Source organism: Nycticebus coucang, chromosome 18 (assembly GCF_027406575.1).
Source record: "Nycticebus coucang isolate mNycCou1 chromosome 18, mNycCou1.pri, whole genome shotgun sequence".
In the NCBI taxonomy this organism is placed as follows: Eukaryota; Metazoa; Chordata; class Mammalia; order Primates; family Lorisidae; genus Nycticebus; species Nycticebus coucang.
The window spans coordinates 60,686,584-60,707,899 of record NC_069797.1 but is presented as its reverse complement, the minus strand read 5'-3'; the positions used below and the strand labels follow the sequence as shown (position 1 = coordinate 60,707,899).

The 21,316-nt window shown below is 46.7% G+C and overlaps 1 protein-coding gene across 1 annotated transcript in view; it reads left to right on the top strand.

Moving 5' to 3' along the window:
- The window catches only part of MAP3K14 (mitogen-activated protein kinase kinase kinase 14), a 46,496-nt gene that overhangs the window by 7,440 nt on the left and 17,740 nt on the right, over positions 1 to 21,316 (top strand). Inside the window, exons 2-4 of the mRNA XM_053568222.1 lie at positions 18,079 to 18,354; positions 19,552 to 19,621; positions 21,041 to 21,251. Coding sequence (XP_053424197.1) covers positions 18,099 to 18,354; positions 19,552 to 19,621; positions 21,041 to 21,251 — 537 coding nt within the window. The 5' untranslated portion in view covers positions 18,079 to 18,098. The remainder of the gene's footprint in view (positions 1 to 18,078; positions 18,355 to 19,551; positions 19,622 to 21,040; positions 21,252 to 21,316) is intronic.

Below are 21,316 nucleotides of genomic sequence, written 5' to 3'. Positions count from 1 at the left end.
TTACAAATGAAGTCCTTTGGCCCAGGGAGTTAATTGGAGGAACTGAGTCTTTGAGCCCAGGTCCAGTGGTCTCAGGTGGCAGATACTGTGCTGTGAGAAGCAGGGACAGTTATAGAAAAATAAATGTAAAAGGTAAGAGTTCTTGTGCCACCTCCCTCTAGCAGGTGTATACACATCTGAGCCCAGATGGACATTGTCCAGTTGAGGAAGGGTCATTTCCTCAAACAATTAAAAGTAATTGGGTCTCTAGGTCAGCATTTGGGAACAAGGATATCAGAGGTGGCTCAGCAGCCAACTTGAGGACACTTTGCTGGGGTGCAGTTACAACCTACCCACCATGCTGTGATCCCTTCTGAGAGAGGTGGCTCTTTCCTCCCTCAGTTTGCCAGGTGATTGGACCAGCTATGCTCTCAGAGTCTGTGGCATTCATTTGTTCCTCAGGAGTGCATCAGTCATGTCCCTCAGGGACGCTTGCCAAGTGTATCAGATGGAAAACTGATCGCGGTTGAGGCACTCCTCTCAAGGCATCCACCACAGTGGGCGAAAGCTGAGCATGGAAGCAGAAATGTTACAGGTCAGCCTCCTGCTGGACTGTGTGAGCCACAGTTGTGGGAACTGGAGGGGAGCAAGGAGCCACAACAGCCCAGTGGCCTCCATCTCCAGCCTCAGCTAGCACAAACTGTTGGGTAGAGGGTGCCTTACAGGGGAGGGGCCCATTCTGCAGATGTCTGGGCAGGAACCCCTCAGCATTTCTCCCATCCTCGGGCCTTATACCCTTTGTCAGCTTGGAATAGGAACTTGATAGCAATCTGGAAACCTTAGCATTCTCGGGGAAAGGAATGCATTTTCAGAAATGTAGGCATGGGTTGGTAAAAACGTGCTCACAGTTCAGAGCACAAGCAGACAGTGAATAGCCAGCTACTAAAGATACGACTGACCGGTCCCGCGCTTCTGAGTGGAGTGGAGAGGGCAGTGACAACACTGGCAAATCCCACCGGTGTGGTCCCAACTAGACGAATCATAGACAGATGAATCAAGGCCCAATCCTTGCCAGTGCTTCTTGGTAACAAGGTTCAGTAGTCCAAGAAGGCCGTTCAAGGATTATAACAGGAAAAGCCCTCGCCTGCCTTGGTCGCTGTCATATCCCTGCTGGATATGGTCAGCACAGCGCCTGGAAGATGGTGGCCACGGGACAAGTATTTTTTGTTGAGTGAAAGTACAAGGCTCAAATCCGGACTTCTCCTATGAGGTCCTGGCTGGCCTGAGAGAGGATGAGAGAGCCACAGGCTGTTTCACTGTTCACCCCCCTTTACCAAGGAATCTGTCTGAGATCCTCTGAGAGTGTGCATACATGCCTCATGTTCCAAGCCTTTCCCTCCCTTCCCAGGGGAGAGACCCCCTGCCACTCATGTTCTCAAGCTGGTTACCCAGGCCAGTTTGTCAAAGGACATGTAGGGCAGCGTCTGACACAAGGCCAGAGTCAGAGTTCTTAAGCAAAGGACTCATGCTTCTCTCCATTCCCCCATGCATTGAAAGTCTCTGGAAAGCTGAGTTCTTTGGGTTTCTTGTTTATTCTGAAGTTCCTCAAACTAGTTCCTCAATTTTAGAACCAGTCACTGGTGACTACAATGAACTTGAAGCCTCCTCCCCTACTGGGAGCCCGAACCTATCTTTCCTCATCTTCTCTTGATACAGGTATACCCTGCTTGAAGCCACTCCCACCTGTGAAAACCCGATTTCCAAACCCAGAAAGGAGGCAGGTGGTTGGTATTTCAGCAGGATTGAACATGACCTAGGGAACTGCTCCTTTCTTAGAATCCAATCCTAAAGGTTAAATAAGGAGAGTTGTTTTTCACAACCAGAATGTTTTGTGTACTGATGACCTCAAGGCTTGGCAAGATCACAAAGTACATTTTGACTCATCAAAGAAACTGGTTGTGTTTGGCATGATTTTAGTGTCAAGGGCAGTTTATGGCATTATAGTCTTTGGAAATTGGTCATTGTTGAGTGGTACACTCAACAGGTCCCACTTAATCAGAATAATATTCACTTAACACAAAATACGCTAACTTGAAATTTCAGTGACACTTAAAATTTTGTGCATGTAACTTACATTAAAAAAACTCCTTGCTGCTTATTTTATTATATAAAATGAAATGCATGTTTGGTTGGGATTTTTTTCTTGATACTACTTTTCCCCTGGTGTTCTCTTACATTCCAATCTCACATTGGTCTCTGAATCAATGATACTCCCTGTGGATCTTTTCTATTTGCTATTGGCTCTTCTCATGCAAAGGATTTGAAAGTTAATTTGAAAATGCCTTTATTGGTTAGGCATGGTGGCTCACTCTTGTAATCCTAGCACTCTGGGAGGCCAAGGCAGAAGGATCACTTGAGCTCAGGACATCAAGACCAGCCTGAGCAAAATGAGACCCTATGTCTACTAAAAATAGAAACAATTAGCTAGATGTGGTGGTAGGCACATATAGTCCTATCTACTCAGGAGGCTGAGGCAGGAGGATTGCTTGATCCCAGGAGGTTGAGGTTGTTAGGCTGAGGCCATGGCGCTCTAGCTCAGATGACAGAGCAAGACTCTGTCTCAAAAATTAAAAAAAACCAAAAACAGAAAATGCCATTATAATACTTTTCTCTCTTTTAAGGCAGTGTTTTTCAACTTTTTAATCTCACGGTGCACTTGAACCTATAGTTAAACTTTCACAGCACACTTCAATTATGTTGATTAAAAAAAATAATAAAACACTGTGCTTTGAACTTCTTTCAAAAATAATTTAATCAGTGATGTTCAAAATTTTCAGAGCACAGTGGTTGAAAATCACTATTTTAAGGCTTATAAAATGTCCAATATCAGGGGACCTGACAACAAAGTACTGATCAAATTTATGAAGATAGAAGCTGATGCTCAAGGTTTTGTTATAAAAGAACAGTAAATAGGGGCAAGAAACCAGAGCCAGATTTTGTAGTATGACTGGCAAACTTGAACTTTATCATAGAATTGGTCTTTGGGATGGGCCCAGCTACACTGGGCAGGGGTGGGCTAAGGAACAGTCCTGCCACCAGTCTGGCTTAGAGTCTTCACTCCTCATTGTCATTTTAAAGTTGCTTTTTCCAGAACATAGGCTGGCTGTGTACACACTTCCTAATTAAGGCGCTTCCTCCTAGGTCAGTCCCTTGGCTTCTCACTAACAAATCTTTGGCGTGTGACAGCTTCTGCATTTGGGTCCCAATTTTTAATGCTGAAATCATTTGGAAGGGATACAGTGTCACAGTTAAGAGTATGGGCTTTGCCGGAAAAGTCCCATATACAAATCCTGCTGCTACAACTTCCCTGCCATGTGGCCTTGGGCAAATTACTTGGCCTACTGAGCTTAGTTTCTTCCTCCCCATGAAGGAATGATATTAGTGGCTTGCTCACAGAGTTGCAAGGATTCAAGAAATAATGCACACATCACCTAATACATAGCAGACAATAATAGCAGCCCTTATTATTAATTCATGTTATTATTAATAGCTAACATGTAATTATGTATATACAAATAGCAATAGATTGTTGAAAGTACCCAAAGATGATCACAGGACAAGTAATTTCAGTTCTGGCTGCCAAGGTATTGTCGGTCCTGGTCATCATGCACCAACAGGTCATTCCTCAGTCCATTGAGAGCTGAGGTCCTGCCAGTGGAGACAGCGGGGCAAAATGTGTAGAATGCTTTTCCAAGAAGATCCTAATGGTGGCCTTTTTCTTGCTGACCATTCTGCCTCTTTGCTCTGGGATTTTCCTCCTCTGCTTTTGTTCTAGATTTTCCATCTAATATAGGGGCTACTGGCTAGGAGCTGTGGCTGGTAGGTTTCAGCTCTGCACAAGCAAGGACTAAGGACTCTTGGTCTAAGGATTGGTCTAAGATGACCAATCCTTTCTGTGACTGGAACAACCACAGTTCCAGTCACAGAAAGGATTGGTCATCTTGTACCAGCTTCCATCTCACCGAGGCTCCACTAATGCTCACAGAGTTCCCACTGCATGCCAGGCCCTGTATTGTATAATTTAAACATTGTTCCTTGCATTTAATCTTCCTGTGAAATTCTGTTACGTAGGTTTGAGGATCCCTATTTTACAGATGAGACTTCTGAATCTCAGATTAAGTGACCTACCCATTGTCACACACCAGAGTGTTGAGCGACTAAGATTTGAACTCAGATCTTTCGACTCATGTCCATCTTATTATGTAGCTGGATCCTTCATGGTTCATAAGTGGTATGTTAAAAAATATTACTTTTAAGGGTTCTTCTGATCCTAAGATCATTTTGTTATTCCTTTATCATTTATTTATCTATTTGTTACCAGTATATATTGAGTATTAGAGTTTTGTTTTGTTTTTTGAGACAGAGTCTCACTATGTCACCTTCAGTAGAGTGCCATGGTGTCACAGCTCACAGCAACCTCAAACTCTTGGGCTTAGGGATTCTCTTGCCTCTGCCTCCCAAGTAGCTGGGATGACAGGTGCCCGCCACAACGCCCGGCTATATTTTTTGTTGTTGTTATAGTCGTCATTGTTGTTTAGCAGGCCTGGGCTGGGTTCCAACCCACCGGCCCCGGGTGTATGTGGCTGGCTACCCACTGAGCTATGGGTGCCAAGCCTGAGTATTACAGTTTTAACAGCTTTTTTACTGTCTTAAGGTGTGTGTACATGTTTGTGGCACCCTCTGTATTATGGATGCTTTTAAAACTAGATTGTAAGCATCTTACAGGCAAAGATAGTATCTTTCCAGGGCGGCACCTATGGCTCAGTGAGTAGGGCGCCAGCCCCATATACCAAGGGTGGCGGGTTCGAACCCAGCCCCGGCCAAACTGCAGCAAAAAATAGCCAGGTGTTGTGGCGAGTGCCTGTAGTCCCAACTACTCGGGAGGCTGAGGCAAGAGAATCACTTAAGCCCAAGAGCTGGAGGTTGCTGTGAGCTGTAACACTAGAGCACTCCACCGAGGGCGACAGAGTGAGACTCTTTCTCTAAAAAAAATTAAAAATTAAAAAAAAATACATAGTATCTTTCCAGCAAATAGCTAATATGATGTTTGGAAACCTCCTACCAACTTCCCTGACTATGGAAACAGGGGAAAAAAGAAAACCCATTAACAAAAGGGTCACCCAGAAATTCCAATCTCAAGAATTTACCACCTGGGCAGCGCCTGTGGCTCAAAGGGGTAGGGCGCTGGTCCCATATGCCGGAGGTGGGGGGTTCAAACCCAGCCCCGGCCAAAAACCACAAAAAAAAAAAAAGAATTTACCACCTAGAATATTAGCCAAGTGTTGTGGCAGGCTGTTGTAATCCCAACTACTTGGGAGGCTTAAGGCAGAAGGATTGCTTGAACCCAGGTATTTGAGGTTGCTGTGACAAGGCTGAAACCTCAGCACTCTAGCCTAGGTGACAGAGTAAGACTCTGTCTCAAAAAATTTTTTTCTTTCCTTTCTTTGTAAGGCTGGATATATTCCATTTTGTGTATAGACCACATTATGTTCATTCATTTTTTTTTTTGAGACACTTTGTCACTTTGTCACCTTCGGTAGAGTGCTGTGGCGTCACAGCTCACAGCAACCTCCAACTCTTGGGCTTAAGTGATTCTCTTGCCTCAGCCCCCCAAGTAGCTGGGACTACAGGTACTCGTCACAGCACCCGGCTATTTTTTTGTTGCAGTTGTCATTGTTCTTTAGCTGGTCCAGGCCGGGTTAGAACCCACCAGCCTCCGTATATGGGGCTGGCGCCCTACCCACTGAGCCACAGGCACCACCCCATTCATTCATTTTTTGATGGACATGAACTTTTCCCACCTTTTGGCCATTGTGAACAATGCTGCTGTAAACATGGTCTACAAGTGTCTGTTCAATTCCCTACTTTCACGTTTTTTGTATGTCATTCTGGTCACAGCAAACTTTTGTATGTAAACCCAGATGTGAAATTGCCAGATTACAATTTTATGTTTAATTTTTTTTATTTCTCCTTTTAAAATAGGTAAAGTCAGCTGTTCTTTTAAAATGAAATAAAATAAAAATAATATACTACAAAAAAAGAATAAAATACACTGAAATGGAACAGCATCCATAACACAGAGGGTACCAAAACATGTGCACACATCTTAACAAAGGAAAAAACTGCATTAAAATTGTAATAGGCTCGGCACCCTTATTGTGGGTTCGAACCCAGCCCGGGTCAGCTAAATAATAATGACAACTGCAACAACAAAATAGCCAGGCTATTGTTATGGTAGGCACCTGTAGTCCCAGCTACATGGGAGGCTGAGAAGAGAATCACTTAACCCCAAGAGTTTGAGGTTGCTATGAGCTGTGATGCCATGGCACTCTACTGAGGCCGACCTAGTGAGACTGTCGTAAAAAAAAAAGAATGTAATACTCATTATATACTGATAACAAAAGATGAATACAAGTCACATTGAACAGCTCTTATAATTGCAGAAGTAATCAAATGTGACTTCAGTATTATAAATTTAATAACTTTCTTCTTTATTAAAATACTTTTTATGGGTGGCACCTGTAGCTCAAGCAGCTAAGCCTCCAGCTACATACACCAGAGCTGGTGGGTTCTAATGTGGCCTGGGCCTCCCGAACAATGACAACTACAACCAAAACATGGTTGGGTATTATGGCAGGTACCTGTAATCCCAGCTATTCAGGAGGCTGAGGCAAGAGAATCACTTAACCCAGGAGTTTGAGGTTGCTGTGAGCTGTGACGCCCCGTGCTCTACCCAGGGCAATAGCTTGAGGCTCTGTCTCAAAAAAAAAAAAAAACTCTTTATGGCACCCTTTGTATATTGTTAAGTGAAAGATGCAATTTGTATAAATTTGTGTATGTAAAATCCCATGTTTATTTTGTAAATAGTCCCAAACATATATTTCTGTATGTACAGTGATGGAACTAGAAAAATTTACATAAAACTTAAGTGTTTCTAACAGTGTAAGGAGGAAGAGATGGTACACAGATTGTTCTTTTGGGGTTTTTTGTTTTTAGTTTTGGGTTTTTTCCCCCCCTATATACTTTTAAATTGTTTACATTTTTATAATGAATAAGTAACTACTTTTGTACTTGAAAAACATTTTTTTTTAAGTGGTGTCAGAGATTATATATAAGGAAAGTAGGAAAGGTGAGCCAGGAAAACTTGTCTCCCTTGGTTTTCCCAGCCTGGGGCCAGACCCTCAATCCCACCTCTCCATGTAAGCAACGGAGGAGGAGCTGGCGGCTTTTTTTCTGGTCTGGCTCTCCTGTTTTTCACTCTTTATGGGGCCACACATGCCCATGAACATCCCCTTACCTCCAGCACAACCATAGCATGCGTTTGTCATTGATGATTACAACTAAAAGCTGGAAGCCAGGGCCACCAGAGTTAAGGACAGCTGACCCAGCCATCTCTGAGCACCTTCCTACTTCATGAGTCAAAACTGATAAAACTCACAGTCCCCAGGGGAGAACAAGAAAAAGAGTGAAATGGAAACCAAAACCAGGAGGGGCAGGCTCACCCATCTCCAGCCTTCTGTTTTAGTGGCCCAGCTGCCAGAAGTTAGTCCTGGTAAGCTTTCGGGCCGGGGGGCGGGGGGAAGAGCAGGTCATCATGTATTTATTAAGCTCCACTCTCAAAGTGAACCAAATGCCTCCTGAATTTTCATCCCATACCAAGAGATCCGTTTTTACTTATTTTCATTCTACAAGTCATATTCTCCAGAGAACATCTGTGAAGGGATCCCCTTAGAGGAATGGGAGGGAGGGTGCGAAGGACTTACACTTTTCATTGCGGATCCTTTCTGTATTTTTTTTTAACCACTTAGAAACATTAGCTTTTAAAAAATGAAAACAAAGAGAACACATACTCACTGAAAAAAAAAATCTGGAAAAAATGAGAAAAGTACAAAAAATGTTAAAATATTAAAAAAAAAAAGTTAAAATATTCACAAGTCCACCACCAAGAAAGAACCACTGCTACCAGGCTATGCTGATGTCTGACGTTTTTTATAAATTTTGATATATATGGATACATGTATGTGGGAGCATACTGCAGATATAATCATGTCTTTTTTCTATTAACATTGTATCCCATAAGTATTTCTCTATAATGTTAAGAATTATTTATAAACATTTCAATGGGTATGCCATGATTTATTTAGTAATTATCCTTCCCTGCTATTTAGATTTTTTTTTTTTTTGAGACAGAGTCTCAAGCTGTCACCCTTGGCAGAGTGCCATGGCATCACAGCTCACAGCAACCTCAAACTCTTGGGCTTAAGTGATTCTCTTGCCTCAGCCTCCCAAGTAGCTGGACTATAGGTACACCACAACGCCCAGCTGTTTTTGTTTTTGTTTTGTTTTTGGTTGTAGTTGTCATTGTTGTTTGGCAGGCCCAGGCTGGATTCAAACCTGCCAGCTCCAGTGTATGTGGTGGGTGCCCTAGCCGCTGAACTACAAGCACCGAGCCTACATTTTTTTTTTTTTTTTTTTTTGAGACACAGTCTCACTCTGTCGCCCTGGGTAGACTATTGTGGTATCACAGGTATCATAGACTATTGTGGTATCATAGCTCACAACAACCTCAAACTCTTAGGCTCAGGACATCATCCTGCCTCGGCCTCCTGAGTAGCTGTTACTACAGGTGTCTGCCACAACTCCCAGCTAGTTTTTTAGCAGAGACAGTATCTCACTCTTGCTCAGGCTAGTCTCAAACTCCTGAGCTTAAGTGATCCACCAGCCTCAGCCTCCCGGAGTGCTAGGATTACAGACATGAGCCGCCACACACGGCTTAATTAGACATTTTTTGTTAAAGTGCTTTACTATTATAAAATACTCCAGCCAGATGCAGTGGCTCACACTTGTAATCCCAGAGCTTTGAGAGGATGAAGAGGATTACTTGAGGCCAGGAATTCAAGATCAGCCTGGGCAACACAGCAAGACCTCATCTCTACAAAAAATTAAAAAATAGGCATAGTGGTGCACCCCTACAGTTCTAGCTACTCGGGAGGCTGAGGTGGGAGGATCACTTGAGCCCAAGAGTTCAGGGTTACAGCAAGTTATGATTATGCCACTACTCCAACTCTGGACCTCTTTGATTATCCGTCTTTTTGTGTATTTCTATTTGTTCCACACATAGATTGCAATTCTGTAAGTTGCACACACAAGAGTGGCTATCTTCTCTTAGTGTGATGCTTTATTGTCTCCAGAGTTCCCTCATCTACATTATGGAATTGAATGAGTAAAGGGGGTGAGGGTGTGATTAAGGGCCAAGGTGAGGACAAGAAGGGAGGGGATCAGGTTCTGTGAGTAGCCAGAAAAGGAAGCTGTGGTCAGTGCAGTGGAGCTGTTCCTGAAGGTGGGGGCTGAGCCTCACCTCTAAAGGACAAGCAGCATGTGCAGAGTCCCCACACAACAGCATGGCACACATAGACAGCAGAGTAGTCAGGAGGTTGTAGAGATATCAGACTGGCCAGAGCCAAACCCTATGTTTGGGGAAATAGTGGTCAGATAGGTTATGGACCACAGAGTTGGAACTGGGCCCACAGATATCTTTGAGGCTATCTTAAGGATGTGATGTTTCAGACTTAGCTTTGCACAAGCATGGAGTGGGCAGAAGACAGGGGGAAGCTGGAAGTGGATGCCTACGCTAATAGACTAGATGTGACACGTTAAACACCTCAAGGGGCCCTGTAGACGCCAGCACTTCTGCCTGCCTGGGGGCCAGCCAGCATTGACGGGTGTAGTAGGAATTAGAAAACAGTCATAAATTTATCCTATAAATTTTATTTACCCTGCAGTTTGACTTGTGGAATTGGCAGTGAGACTGAGTTTTTGTGGGCATGTCAGTTTTCTTTTTTATAATTGATCTGTAAGATTTTAATGATTTATGTACCTTCACATTTCATATCCTCCTTAATGGGAGAGGCTTATGCAGAAATTGCCCTCCTGGGAAGCAGGTTTCAAGCTGGCTGGTGAGGCAAGTGTTGAGATTCTTCCAGCTGAGTTTCACCCCCAGTGCCCATGTGTATGCCCTTTCCTCAACATCTGTTGCAAGGTCTAAATGATTACATGCTCTCTGTGTCTCTCTGCCCAAGAGAAAGAGTTAAGCTAGTCTTCCCGAGGCCTATAACTTATATTGCCAGCCCAGGCCAGGGTGGGGGTTCTGTACCAATGGCAGGGTTTTCATTTCATGCCCAGCACCCACCTCCTGCCCTGACCCTGTAGGTTCCTGTATCTAGAGCTCTGCCCTTGAGTGGGAGGAATGCAGAATTATAGCTCTGTTGTTATTCTGCAAATTTAAACTCTGGCAGGGGGTGTGAGGACCAAATGTGTTTCCATGAGGCTGAACTCCATCTCCAACCTCATCTGCAGCTGCCCGACTTGAGCTCTACCCCCCAACAGGTGATTTCTACACAGACTCCTGTCTGTGCCTTGCTTTTGACACCCCCTTTGCCTCTCCTTTTCCTTGGGCAATTCTTTCTTTTTTTTTTTTTTTTGAGACAGAGCCTCAAGGTGTTGCCCTGGGTAGAGTGCTGTGGCATCACAGCTCACAGCAACCTCCAACTCTGCCTCCCAAGTAGCTGGGACTACAGGCTACTGTAGTAGCCACTACCTGCCACAACACCCAGTTATATTTTTTGGTTGCAGCTGTCATTGTTTGGCGGGCCCAGGCTGGATTTGAACCCGCCAGCTCAGGTGTATGTGACTGGCACCTTAGCCGCTTGAGCCACAGGCGCCAAGCCATGCCTGGCTATTTTTGTTGTTGTTGTTGTAGTTATTGTTTAGCAGGCCTGGGCCGGGTTCGAACCCACCAGCCCCGGTGTATGTGGCTGGCACCCTAACCACTTAGCTATGGGCGCCGAGCCACCTTGGGCAATTCTTTCTCACTCCTGAGACTCAGCCTCCTTTAGGAAGCCTTACCTGACACCTCCCAGGCTCAGCCAGGTGTCCCTCTGTGTTCCCATTGCATCTGCCATATGTCTGTCTGTCCTGGTGCTCCTACGTTGAATTGTACTCTTATGACTACTTGTCTTTTTCCCCAGTAGACTGTGAGCTCCTCAAGGGACTGCAGTCTCCCTCTGTGTACGCCCAGTGCAAGCACCGGGCAGACCCCATACATGCCTAGGGACTGCTGTGCAAAGCCCCTGCAGTGCTCTGCAGTTGGACAGGACACTTTCAAGCCAGGACTCTACTCACCGTAAAGCCTCAAGCTGCCTCCAGTTATTGGATTTGAGGCTCTTTATTAGGTGCCTACAAGTGAGGAAATGACTTATTAAAACTAATCAAGTTAAAAATCATAACACCTAGGAGCACGTACTGATGTAACTCAACTAGAAGTCTGACAAATTTATTGCTGATTCAGCTCTTAACGATGAGACTCTTCCTTTTTAGTTTGTGGGCTTCCTGCCTCCACAGGCTAAGAAATTATTACCAATAGTAGTTGAGTGGATCTTCAGAGTAAAACAGGGGTAGCAATATCCACATGGGTAGTAATACTACTCGGTTCCTGGATGTTCCGGTTACCTCTGCCAACAAGTTCTTCTAGAAAGGAACTGGTGATCCTTGGCTCTAAAGGGAATGGGCCTAAGTCTCCTGGCTTTATCCCTAAGCCCATGATAGATGCTCTAATTGTATACATTGAACCTCATTTGTTCCTTCAAGTAACATACCACTCTGAGCCTTAGTTTTTTATCTGTAAAATGGAGATAACATTACCAACCTTGTAGGGTTGCCACGAGGCACATCAATAACGCAGATAAAGCACCTAGCACAGTGCCCAGCACACAAGAAATTTCTGAATGGTAATGGTCATTACATTACCTGACACTCAAGAGACACTCGTTGAATACTTGTTGAGTGCATGCAGAAGCCTACCAAAAAAGGCTTCTCTGGGAAGATAGATCTTAAAGGATAGATGAGATCTAAACAGACATTAATAAAGGAGGGAAGGCAAGAAGGGAGGAACATGGTGAGCAGAGGAAGAGAATCACAGGCTTGCGCCTTGCCGCCCACTCAGGCAAATGGTGGGATCAGTCTGGAGCAGAGGCTGGAAGCAGGGGTTTGGGGAGAGCAGGCGCAGCTGAGCATGTATGAGGTCATCTGGGGCTGCCTGGCCAGATGGCCATTTTGCCAGGCCAGCTCACTCTGCCTGGCACTTGCCATCGGTTCCCCTTCCTGCACAGCCCCTCATTTTTGATAGGCAGAGGCTTACCCAGTGTGGCCTGATGGCCAGGCAAGCTGAAGGCTTGAAAGAGGAAGTCAGGAGATTGGTTTTTAACCAATATCTTATTAAGGAAGCTGAGTCATTCTACTTCTGCTATTTATCCCCTCTGGACATGCAGAGAAGGACAAGTTTTTACTTCCAGATGAAATAGTCATGAGAGAGATGTGCCCTGGCCCCTCAGTGGACATTCTCAGGATGGCCCCATAAGACAGATTTTACTTCCCTTTCACATACAGAGAACCAAGGCTCCAAATATTGAATGTGACTTAGGTAAGGCACAAAATATCTTGCTGCTGTGTTGCTGAAATAGAAGTCCATCGTCTCAGCGATGGCGTTAAGTAGCTTGGTGGTGAGCAAGGGAATGAACGTTGAATTAGCGTCTTGTATCGGCCAAGCAAATTGATGGCATTTCATGTCCTCTTCCTCATTCAGTCCTCAAAACACTCTTCTGAAGAACTAAAAGAAGAAACTCAGAGAAGTGGCCTGCTCCGGGTTTAGACGTAGGCTCAGGAGTTAGAAGCCTGGATTCAACACAATGTCTGCAGCCTATAACTGTGTAACTTTCTTGTCATGCTGCTGAACTTCTGTACCATCACATCTGAAAAAGAGATTAAAAACACTAGGTGCTTAGTATATATTGACTATTACTGTTCTGAATTCGAGTCATCCAGCCCTCAAATAATCCTAACAAATTGACTCAATTCTCCAAACTTGAAGGAACTTTGAGAGATGTCCTAGGCCACTGGTTGTCAAACTCTTCTCTTGAACTCTGCAAGTCCTTGGTGGATGAAGGGAAACCAAGCACGTGGAGTTCTTGCCCACCTCCTTCAGCCAGAGAAGCTGTTTCTAACGTGATTTACATGCCAGTTGCATGCTGCTAGCTCTTTTAGTCATTGGGAGTTGGGGTATGATTTCACTTGACAAAAATGGTCCCACGGCTCTTAAAAAAAAAAAAAAACAACTTGCCAAAGCTAGAAGCCATAACTTCTGGTTCCTAGTCTGGCATTCTCTCTGAACTGTGCTCACCAAAACAGGGAACTGAAATATGATACAGTTTAGAAAGGTTATCATCTTTGAAGATCAACATTTAAGACATTACTTTTGCACCTTGCAGTGAATCAAAAATTCATTTAGCCTAAACCCCATTCCTGTCCCAGAATCTTAGAACATAAATTTTCCTGTCAGAGAAAAACACTGCTCGTAGCCTTAGACCAGCACTTTCCAATAGAACTTTCTGCAATGATGGGAATGTTCTTTATCTGCATTGTCCAATATGGTAGAGAGTATAACAGAGGAAGTGATTTTTAAATTTTATTTCATTTTTATTAAATATAAATAGCCACCTGTTGCTAGTGGCTACCATTTTGAACAGTGTAGCTGAGAGTAAAGAGCAGGGGTCAAGTGGCATCCTTGCCTCTTGGGATCAGAATTGTCCAAAAAACTTGTAAGAAGTATGTATTCCAACGCCCAGTGACTCCGATTGAGTAGGTCTAAGAGGAGTGCATTTTAAGAACTCATCTGGTGATTCTAACTTGAAGTCAGTTTGCATTAGAGAAATCTCCTTGGAGGGAAAGAGTGGAGCAAGAATCAGGCATTTAGACTGGGCACGGTGGCTCCTGCCCGTAATCCTGCCACTCTGGGAGGCCAAGGCAAGTGGATCACCTAAGCTCAGGGGTTCAAGAACAGCCTGAGGAAGAGTGAGACCCCATCTTTACTAAAAATAGAAAAACTAGCTGGGTGTTGTGGTGGGCACCTATAGTCCCCAACTACTCAGGAGACTGAGGCAAGAGGATCACTTGAGCGTAGGAGTTTGAGGTTGCTGTGAGCTATGAAGCCATAGCACTGTACCCAGGGCAACATAATGAGACTCTGTCTCAAAAAAAAAAAAAAAGTCATTTAGTCCCAGTCTGCTCTTTTAGGGAGCCTAGAGCACCCTTCTGGGGAGTGCAAGACTCCTAGAGAAAGTGGGGAAAGTATAGGCCAAGTCTTCCCTGGAAAAACACAAATTATATATAGTTTCTGGGGCTCACAGCCTTCCCTGACCTCATTCTTGAGCCCAGATTAAGAACTCCTCTAGCAGGGTGGTGCCTGTAGCTCAGTGAGTAGGGCGCCAGCCCCATATACCGAGGGTGGCGGGTTCAAACCCTAGCCCCGGCTGAACTGCAACCAAAAAATAGCCGGGCGTTGTGGCGCGCGCCTGTAGTCCCAGCTGCTCGGGAAGCTGAGGCAGGAGAATCGCTGAAGCCCAGGAGCTAGAGGTTGCTGTGAGTCCTGTGACATCATGGCACTCTACTGAAGGCAGTAAAGTGAGACTCTATCTCTACAAAAAAAAAAAAAAGAACTCCTCTAGCAGATGTGTCCACAGGTTGATCTGGTACTATCTGTGTCACTCCTATCCCCCAGACTTCTCCATGGGGCCAGTGACGCATTATAGGAGAGAGAACAGGCCTGTGTATACGTCAGGCCTAGAAGGTACTGAGTGAGGTCTACTCCTTTCCTCTTTTGTTTCCTTGGGCTTGTGGGGAAGCCAGGTGGTTTGGCCGTTGCTGCTGCTCACCTCAGCTGATACGGAGAGCTGAGTGCATCTGGGGCCTGAATGGAGCTGGGTTGTGTCTGGGCTGAGGAATTGGATGAGAATTTTGATTTGCCTTCAAAGGCAGAAAACAAAAAACCCTTTAGTCCTCACTGCCCACTCGCTGCAGGAGAGAGAAGGGGTGTACCTGTAGGACTGGGAGCTGGGGTGAGAAGCCAGAGGCCATAGCCCAGGGATGGAAGACTATGGGACCAGCAGACCCAGGCTTAATCCAGAACCCTGATTTCTGTAGACCAGAACCAAGACAGAAGTGGAGAAAGAGGGAGAGGGCAAGCGTGTGTGTCTGTGTAGGAGAGCTGCTGTCAGGCCAAAGTGTCCCAAGAATAGCCTCTTAAACTTGGAGGCTATCAGTGAAGCTCTGAGTCATGGTCATGTGGGACAGGAAAGCCAGCCATAGGAGAAGCTTTACAGCTCTCAGGCCGTGATTTGTGCCCCCAGGGGGTGAGGATCGGCCTGTTTTTCCCGTGCCCTTCACAAGTTCAGCTGCCATCTGCTGGGTCAGCTTCTCAACAGCCTCCTTGTTACTGCCTGCCTGCCCGGCTGTCGCATGAGTCACCAGGGAACTGCAGAGGAGGCTCTGAGCTAGGCCCCTCTGAGCTAGGTCTCAGCCTAGGCCCCAGCTTCTCTGGGGAGTGGGAACCTGGCACGTTCATGGAGCAAGGATTAAGGCCCTGGCTAGCTCACCAGAGGAAACGATGGTTCCTGGGGCTGCAGGAGTGCCCCACAGCCTCTCTGGAGGAGCTCTAGTTCAGGATGAGCTCTCCAGAACACTCAGTTGGGCCACTTCAGGCAGAGACAGGCTGTCTGGGCCCGAGCACAGGTGGGTCTCTGAGCAAGTGCCCTTGGAGGGCACCACTCTTCCTCCTCAGTGCTCAGGATCATCCTTTCTCTAGAGGTCATGGAAGAGCATTCTTTGTCCTTCAAGTTCCTTATTTCAGTCAATATCATTTGTCTGTGCTATGTGCAGGGGGAAGCGTGGCATGCAAAGCCACCTCTGCCCTTTGGAGCCTCGGACTGGGGAAGACCATGAGTGTCACCTCCTGTGTTTGCTTGTAACCCAGGAGACTTGGGGAGTGGGCAGCGCAGCCCCAAGAGTCTGGGGTCTGAGTTGTGACCTGCTGTGCCACACGGGGGCTGGTGACTTTGGGCAGGCTCCACTTAATTAGGCCTCAGGTTCTTCCAATAAACATGAGGAAGTTAAAGCCACATCAGGTTCCCTGTAAGCACAGCTCCACTGCTGTTAAGTTAGGAGGGTTTTTTGGTTTCTGCTTAAGATTTCATTAACCCTGGTAAGGAGCCGGAGAAAGTCAGACCGACTATGTCTTGGGTCAATTCCTTATTTGGAGGTGGCATGGGTTAGGGAGATATGAGGCAGGGGATGAAAGTCAGGTTACAAGAAAAATAGCCTGCCTTGGAGACATCAAAACACCCCTTAGACTCATTCAGATCTTCAGGTACCAAGGAGGTTGCCTGCTTGCCCCCCTTGGCATCTGGCCTTCAAAACTGAATCCAGGCATCCATGCAGGAAGCTGGAGGTGGTCTGAGTTCAAAGCCAGGAAGCCCTTGAAGACAGAGATGCAAAGAGTTAATTAATAGTGACTGGCACCTCCCCCCTCAATCGAGCTGACTCAGCCTTTCATAGCCATCTTGGTGGGAAAATATGAGTGAGACAGGTTCAGTAGGAAGACGGCTTTGACCTAGTATTTCTCCACTTCCCACTGTCTCATTTAACCTTCAGGCCTGATAGGGCAAAAGGCCAGAGGTGTTAGAAGCTTGCTTCACGTGGTCTATCCTTCTGCCCCAAGAGCAAAAGGAGTAAGCCAGGTTTCATGGAGTTACAGCAGGGAAGACAACCTCTGGTACTAACAGCTTCAAGACCAACTGAGAGCAATTATTTAAAAACCTCGCTTCCACGGTACATTTACTAAAAAACCTGTCTGCCTTTGGTACCTTCTCAGGCTTTGTCTAAAGCAAGGCACACCCTAGAGGGGCCCTGCCCTTGAAAAAGTCCCTGTTTTTAAAAAGGTTTCCAAATGGTAACAATCTCAAATTGGTGTTGTTATGACAGTTCTAATCTACAGGCTGTGTGCACAGATTGTCGGCAACTCTGGGCTACTCTCCCTCACAGCTTCCTTGGTAACGTCAGGGCTGGGCAAGCCAAAATCCAGAAAAAGGTGAATTCTTGGGCTTGGTTGTTTTATTTTTAGGGGCATAGATTGGCGTTAGGGTCTTCAAATCAGTGTGAAAGGTTGCCTGAAAGGAAAATGATAACTTTTCAGCCAGTGAGTTTGGACATTCGAGGAAGAAGCATGTCGGTTCCTTCTGGAGAGCACATACAGATGCATCTTAGGGAAGCAGCCAAGTGCTGAGAGCCATTTGCATGCTGAGTTTTAGATTGCCTAAGAGACACACACACACATATCTACCTCCTGCTAGGAAACAGAACAAAATCTTTTTCTTTTTTTTTTTTTGAAACAGAGTCTCAAGCTGTCTCCCTGGATAGAATGCTGTGGTGTCACAGCTCACAGCAACCTCAAACTCTTGGGCTTCAGCAATTCTCTTGCCTCAGCCTCCCAAGTAGTGGGGACTACAGGCGTCTGCCACAACTCCCGGCTATTTTTTTTGTTGTTGCAGTTGTCATTGTTGTTTTAGCAGGCCCGGGCCGGGATTGAACCCACCAGCCCCCGTATATGTGGCCGGCGCCCTACCCACTGAGCTACAGGCACCACCCAAGAACAAAACCTTGATTCTCTCCACTTGGAGAAAAGCCACTATGGATAGCATGGGTAGACATGTCCTCTCAAGAAGGCAAGGCTTATGTGGGATCAGTAAAGTGATGGTTTTGGAGGATGGGATTCACCTCCCTGTCCCAAGGAAGCAGAGTTAATCATGAAAGAACAGAAAAAGATCTAGCTATTATAAAGGCAAGAAAGAACCAACTCAAATATCTGTGCTACCATCGTCCTAGAGGGAGTGGGCTGGCATCCTCCTCGTTGGGCACAGATGGGGTGTTGTGTTTGTGTTGAGATGGTGGGTGGGGCTGGGGGTCTGTGCCATGCAGAACATGTGTAGATGATGAGAGGTTCACTGTGTTACCATGGGGCATGTTTGGTGGATAAATACATGTGTCATAAAGAGGCAGAGACCCTTTGCCCTTGCATGTGTCCTCCAACCCTAGCCTGACTTGTGCCCCCAGGCTCTGGAATGATGAATGACCTGCTCTGTATCGGTCTCTTAGGGTGAGCGTGAGCCTGGGAGATGGCAGTGATGGAAATGGCCTGCCCAAGTGCCCCTGGCTCGGCAGTTGGGCAGCAGAAGGAGCTGGCTAAAGCCAAGGAGAAGACACAGCCAATGGGGAAGAAGCAAAGTTCTGTCTACAAGTGTGAGGTCGTGGAGAAGAGCCACATGTTCTGTGGGAAGTGGGAGATCCTGAACGACGTGATTACCAAAGGCACAGCCAAGGAAGGCTCCGAGGGAGGCCCGGCTGCCATCTCCATCATCGCCCAGGCCGAATGTAAGCACCAGGGTTGTTGTGGGCACAAGGGCAAATGAGTGGGCCTTGCAGGTGGGTAGCTGGGCACAGGGGGTCCTCTGTGGGGTCAGGGTGACCACTAAAGAAGATTTTCACGGGATACAACTGTGGATGTGAGCCAAGATCAGTGTGAAGGGGGAGCTGTAGAATGCTAGGATGGAACACAGATGGAGACTTGGCGAGGGGAGACTGTGCCCATCATGACTAGAGCAGGGAGTGAGGGGTAAAAGGCCAGAATGCTTGGGGCTCTTTGCAGGACTGTCAAGCAGGCCAACAACTGTCTGCGGTGACACTGAGTGACCCAAGCGTCTGGAGAGGCCCAGGCAGGGGACCTGGAAAGCCCCGCCGAGGCCTGTAGGCCCTTCACCACCTTCCACCTAGATGTAGCCCCACCCCAAAGGGTGAACACCCTGCTCTCGGGCCTGCTGGGCCAGTCTAGGGGCAGCAGGGTGAGGCCTGGTCCAGTCTTTAGTGCTTCTGCTCACACCTCGAGATGACTAGTAGTGACGGCACCCCCTGGAGACAGAAGCTCCCAAGAGGGCCAGGGAGGGCTGCAAATTCTGTCTCAAGCACCTACATTCCAACCCTGAAGATTTCTCGACATGCCACCTGGTGAGCCTGACAGCGAGTGATGGTATTTCTCCACACATACACCTCCTTCCCCGCATCTCCTACCTCCTTCTGGTTGGGGAGATTAGAGAATAAAAATTAAAATGGAGTAAATGACAAAATAATGGTTTTGTACACAGACACACACACATATATACACTTACATGTACATATATATGTGTGTATATATACACACTCTAACAGTTCAGTTTTCTATTTATTGAGCTGGTACTATGTGCCAGGCACCGTGTTGAGTGTTTTATGTAGATTATCTTGCTTCAGCTTCTCAGGGTGAGGTGAGGTGGGCACCCTGTGAGCCAGTTATGGTTGTGGCTCTGTGACAGATGGTGGCTGAGACTGTGGTCTTTACTATCATGCTGGGAAGGAGAGGAGAGACAGTCCTGCGAGAAGGGGTCGCTGGAGGGAAGTGAGCTATGAGAGAAGGCTGGTCTGTGAAGAAGGAGGAGAGGCCCAAGAGAGGATCTCCAGCAAGTGTCTCTCTCCTGAGTTTTGAATTCCTGTTCTTTCTCTTCTTTCTTCTAACTCACTTCCTTTCCCTTTATTCAAAAGGTGAGAATAGCCAAGAGTTCAGCCCCACCTTTTCAGAACGAATTTTCATTGCTGGGTCGAAACAGTACAGGTAAGAAGGCCAGCCTGAGTGGGAAGGCAGGCTCTGCCCCCAGCCACTCACCTGGCTTCCCTCCCCGTTAGCACCTGTGGTTCAGCTTTTGGCATTAGCCCAGATTGAGTTGCTTGTTCAGCCAAATAAGCTTTTCAAAAGCTTTTCACAGCTTCTGGATGACTGCCTCTGGGTCACATCAGCTTGACATTTTATTTTTATTCTCCTCTGAGTCCCTGATGCAGCTCCTGGTTTCCCATAACAGGGAGGGTCCTGGGAACAGGAGCTGGTGTGTGGCCAGTAACGCAGGCCTGGAGGGGCAGTTCACTGTCCTCCAGGAGAGGATCCTGCTGTCTTTTCTCCTGTGAGACATACCTGAGTAGGGATGAGGGTTGTGGAACAGGAGGGAACAGACAGACTTCAGGGTGAGGCTCAGTTTGTTCCTAGGCTCCCTGTTCCCCCAGAGATGATTTTTGGAAACTGACAATTCAATCTAGAAACAGTCCCCTCCTCTACCACCAGAAGGACTTTTGTATCATTGGAATTTGGAACCTGTAACTGGTAAAAAGCATGTAGGGAAGACTGCTGCCCTAGAACCTAGAAATGCTTAGAGTTTGGTCAAATTCTTTACATCGCCCTGGATGCCTTTGGTCCAGGGTAGGGAGTTTCTGATACACAGTTTTTTTCAGCTGCCTGAGAAAAGTCTGGAGGCCTCTGCTAGGCCCCTGGACTGGGTTAGTTGGCCTCCCTTGTAGGGCAGAGCAGGCCAGAGGAGGGTGGCTGAGGCCAGGGTTTGCTCCACACCTGTTTGCAGCAGCCCTTTCAGAAGCCCTCAACTGCCAATTCTCGAACACTTGGCAGGGATACTAGCCCAGTTAGAGCCAGGATGGTGATGGGTCCCAAGGCTGGCAGAGGACAGGCTCCCCAGTACCCAGCACCAGCCCAGGCAGGCCATCTGTGGTTATGCAGCTTCTCACATTCTGACAGCAGCCACAGACCCCCCAGAAACCTGTGAAGATTGAGGCAAACAGCCTCAACTGTCCCCCCATCCAGTGGCTATAGAAACAACCTCTGGCCAGTCAGGTTTGAGCAGGCCTGCCCTGAGTGTGGGCCACCCCCTTGGAGAGCACTACAAAAGCTGTGTGTCTGCTACTAAGTAGTAAGCAGAGCTTACTGGCCATGTGCCAAGGGCCAGGCACTGAGGTAGGCTTTTAATATGAACTATTTCATTTAAAACTCATCTCACTTTGCATGGCAGAAAACACCATACCCATTTCATAAATGATAAAACTGAGATTCCTCCAGCTTTAGGAACTTTCCACAGTAATGACAAAGCTGGGATTGACCTTGGGGCTGTGTGACTCCAGAATCAAGTACCTGAACCATTCTATCTTCCTGCCTCTGTGTGCTCAAAATGCAGCTCTCTCCCTTTTTTGACAGCCAGTCCGAAGGCCTCGATCAAATTCCCAACAATGTGGCCCATGCAACCGAGGGTAAAATGGCCCGTGTGTGTTGGAAGGGAAAGCGGCACAGCAAAACCCGGAAGAAAAGGAAGAAGAAGAGCTCAAAGTCCCTGGCTCATACAGGAGTGGCCTTGGCCAAACCCCTCCCCAGAACCCCTGAGCAAGAGAGCTGCACCATCCCAGTGCAGGTGAGACCCAGGCTCCTGGGGCCTCGGGAACAGGCTAACAGGGCCTGTGTCTTGGCCTTGGCCCT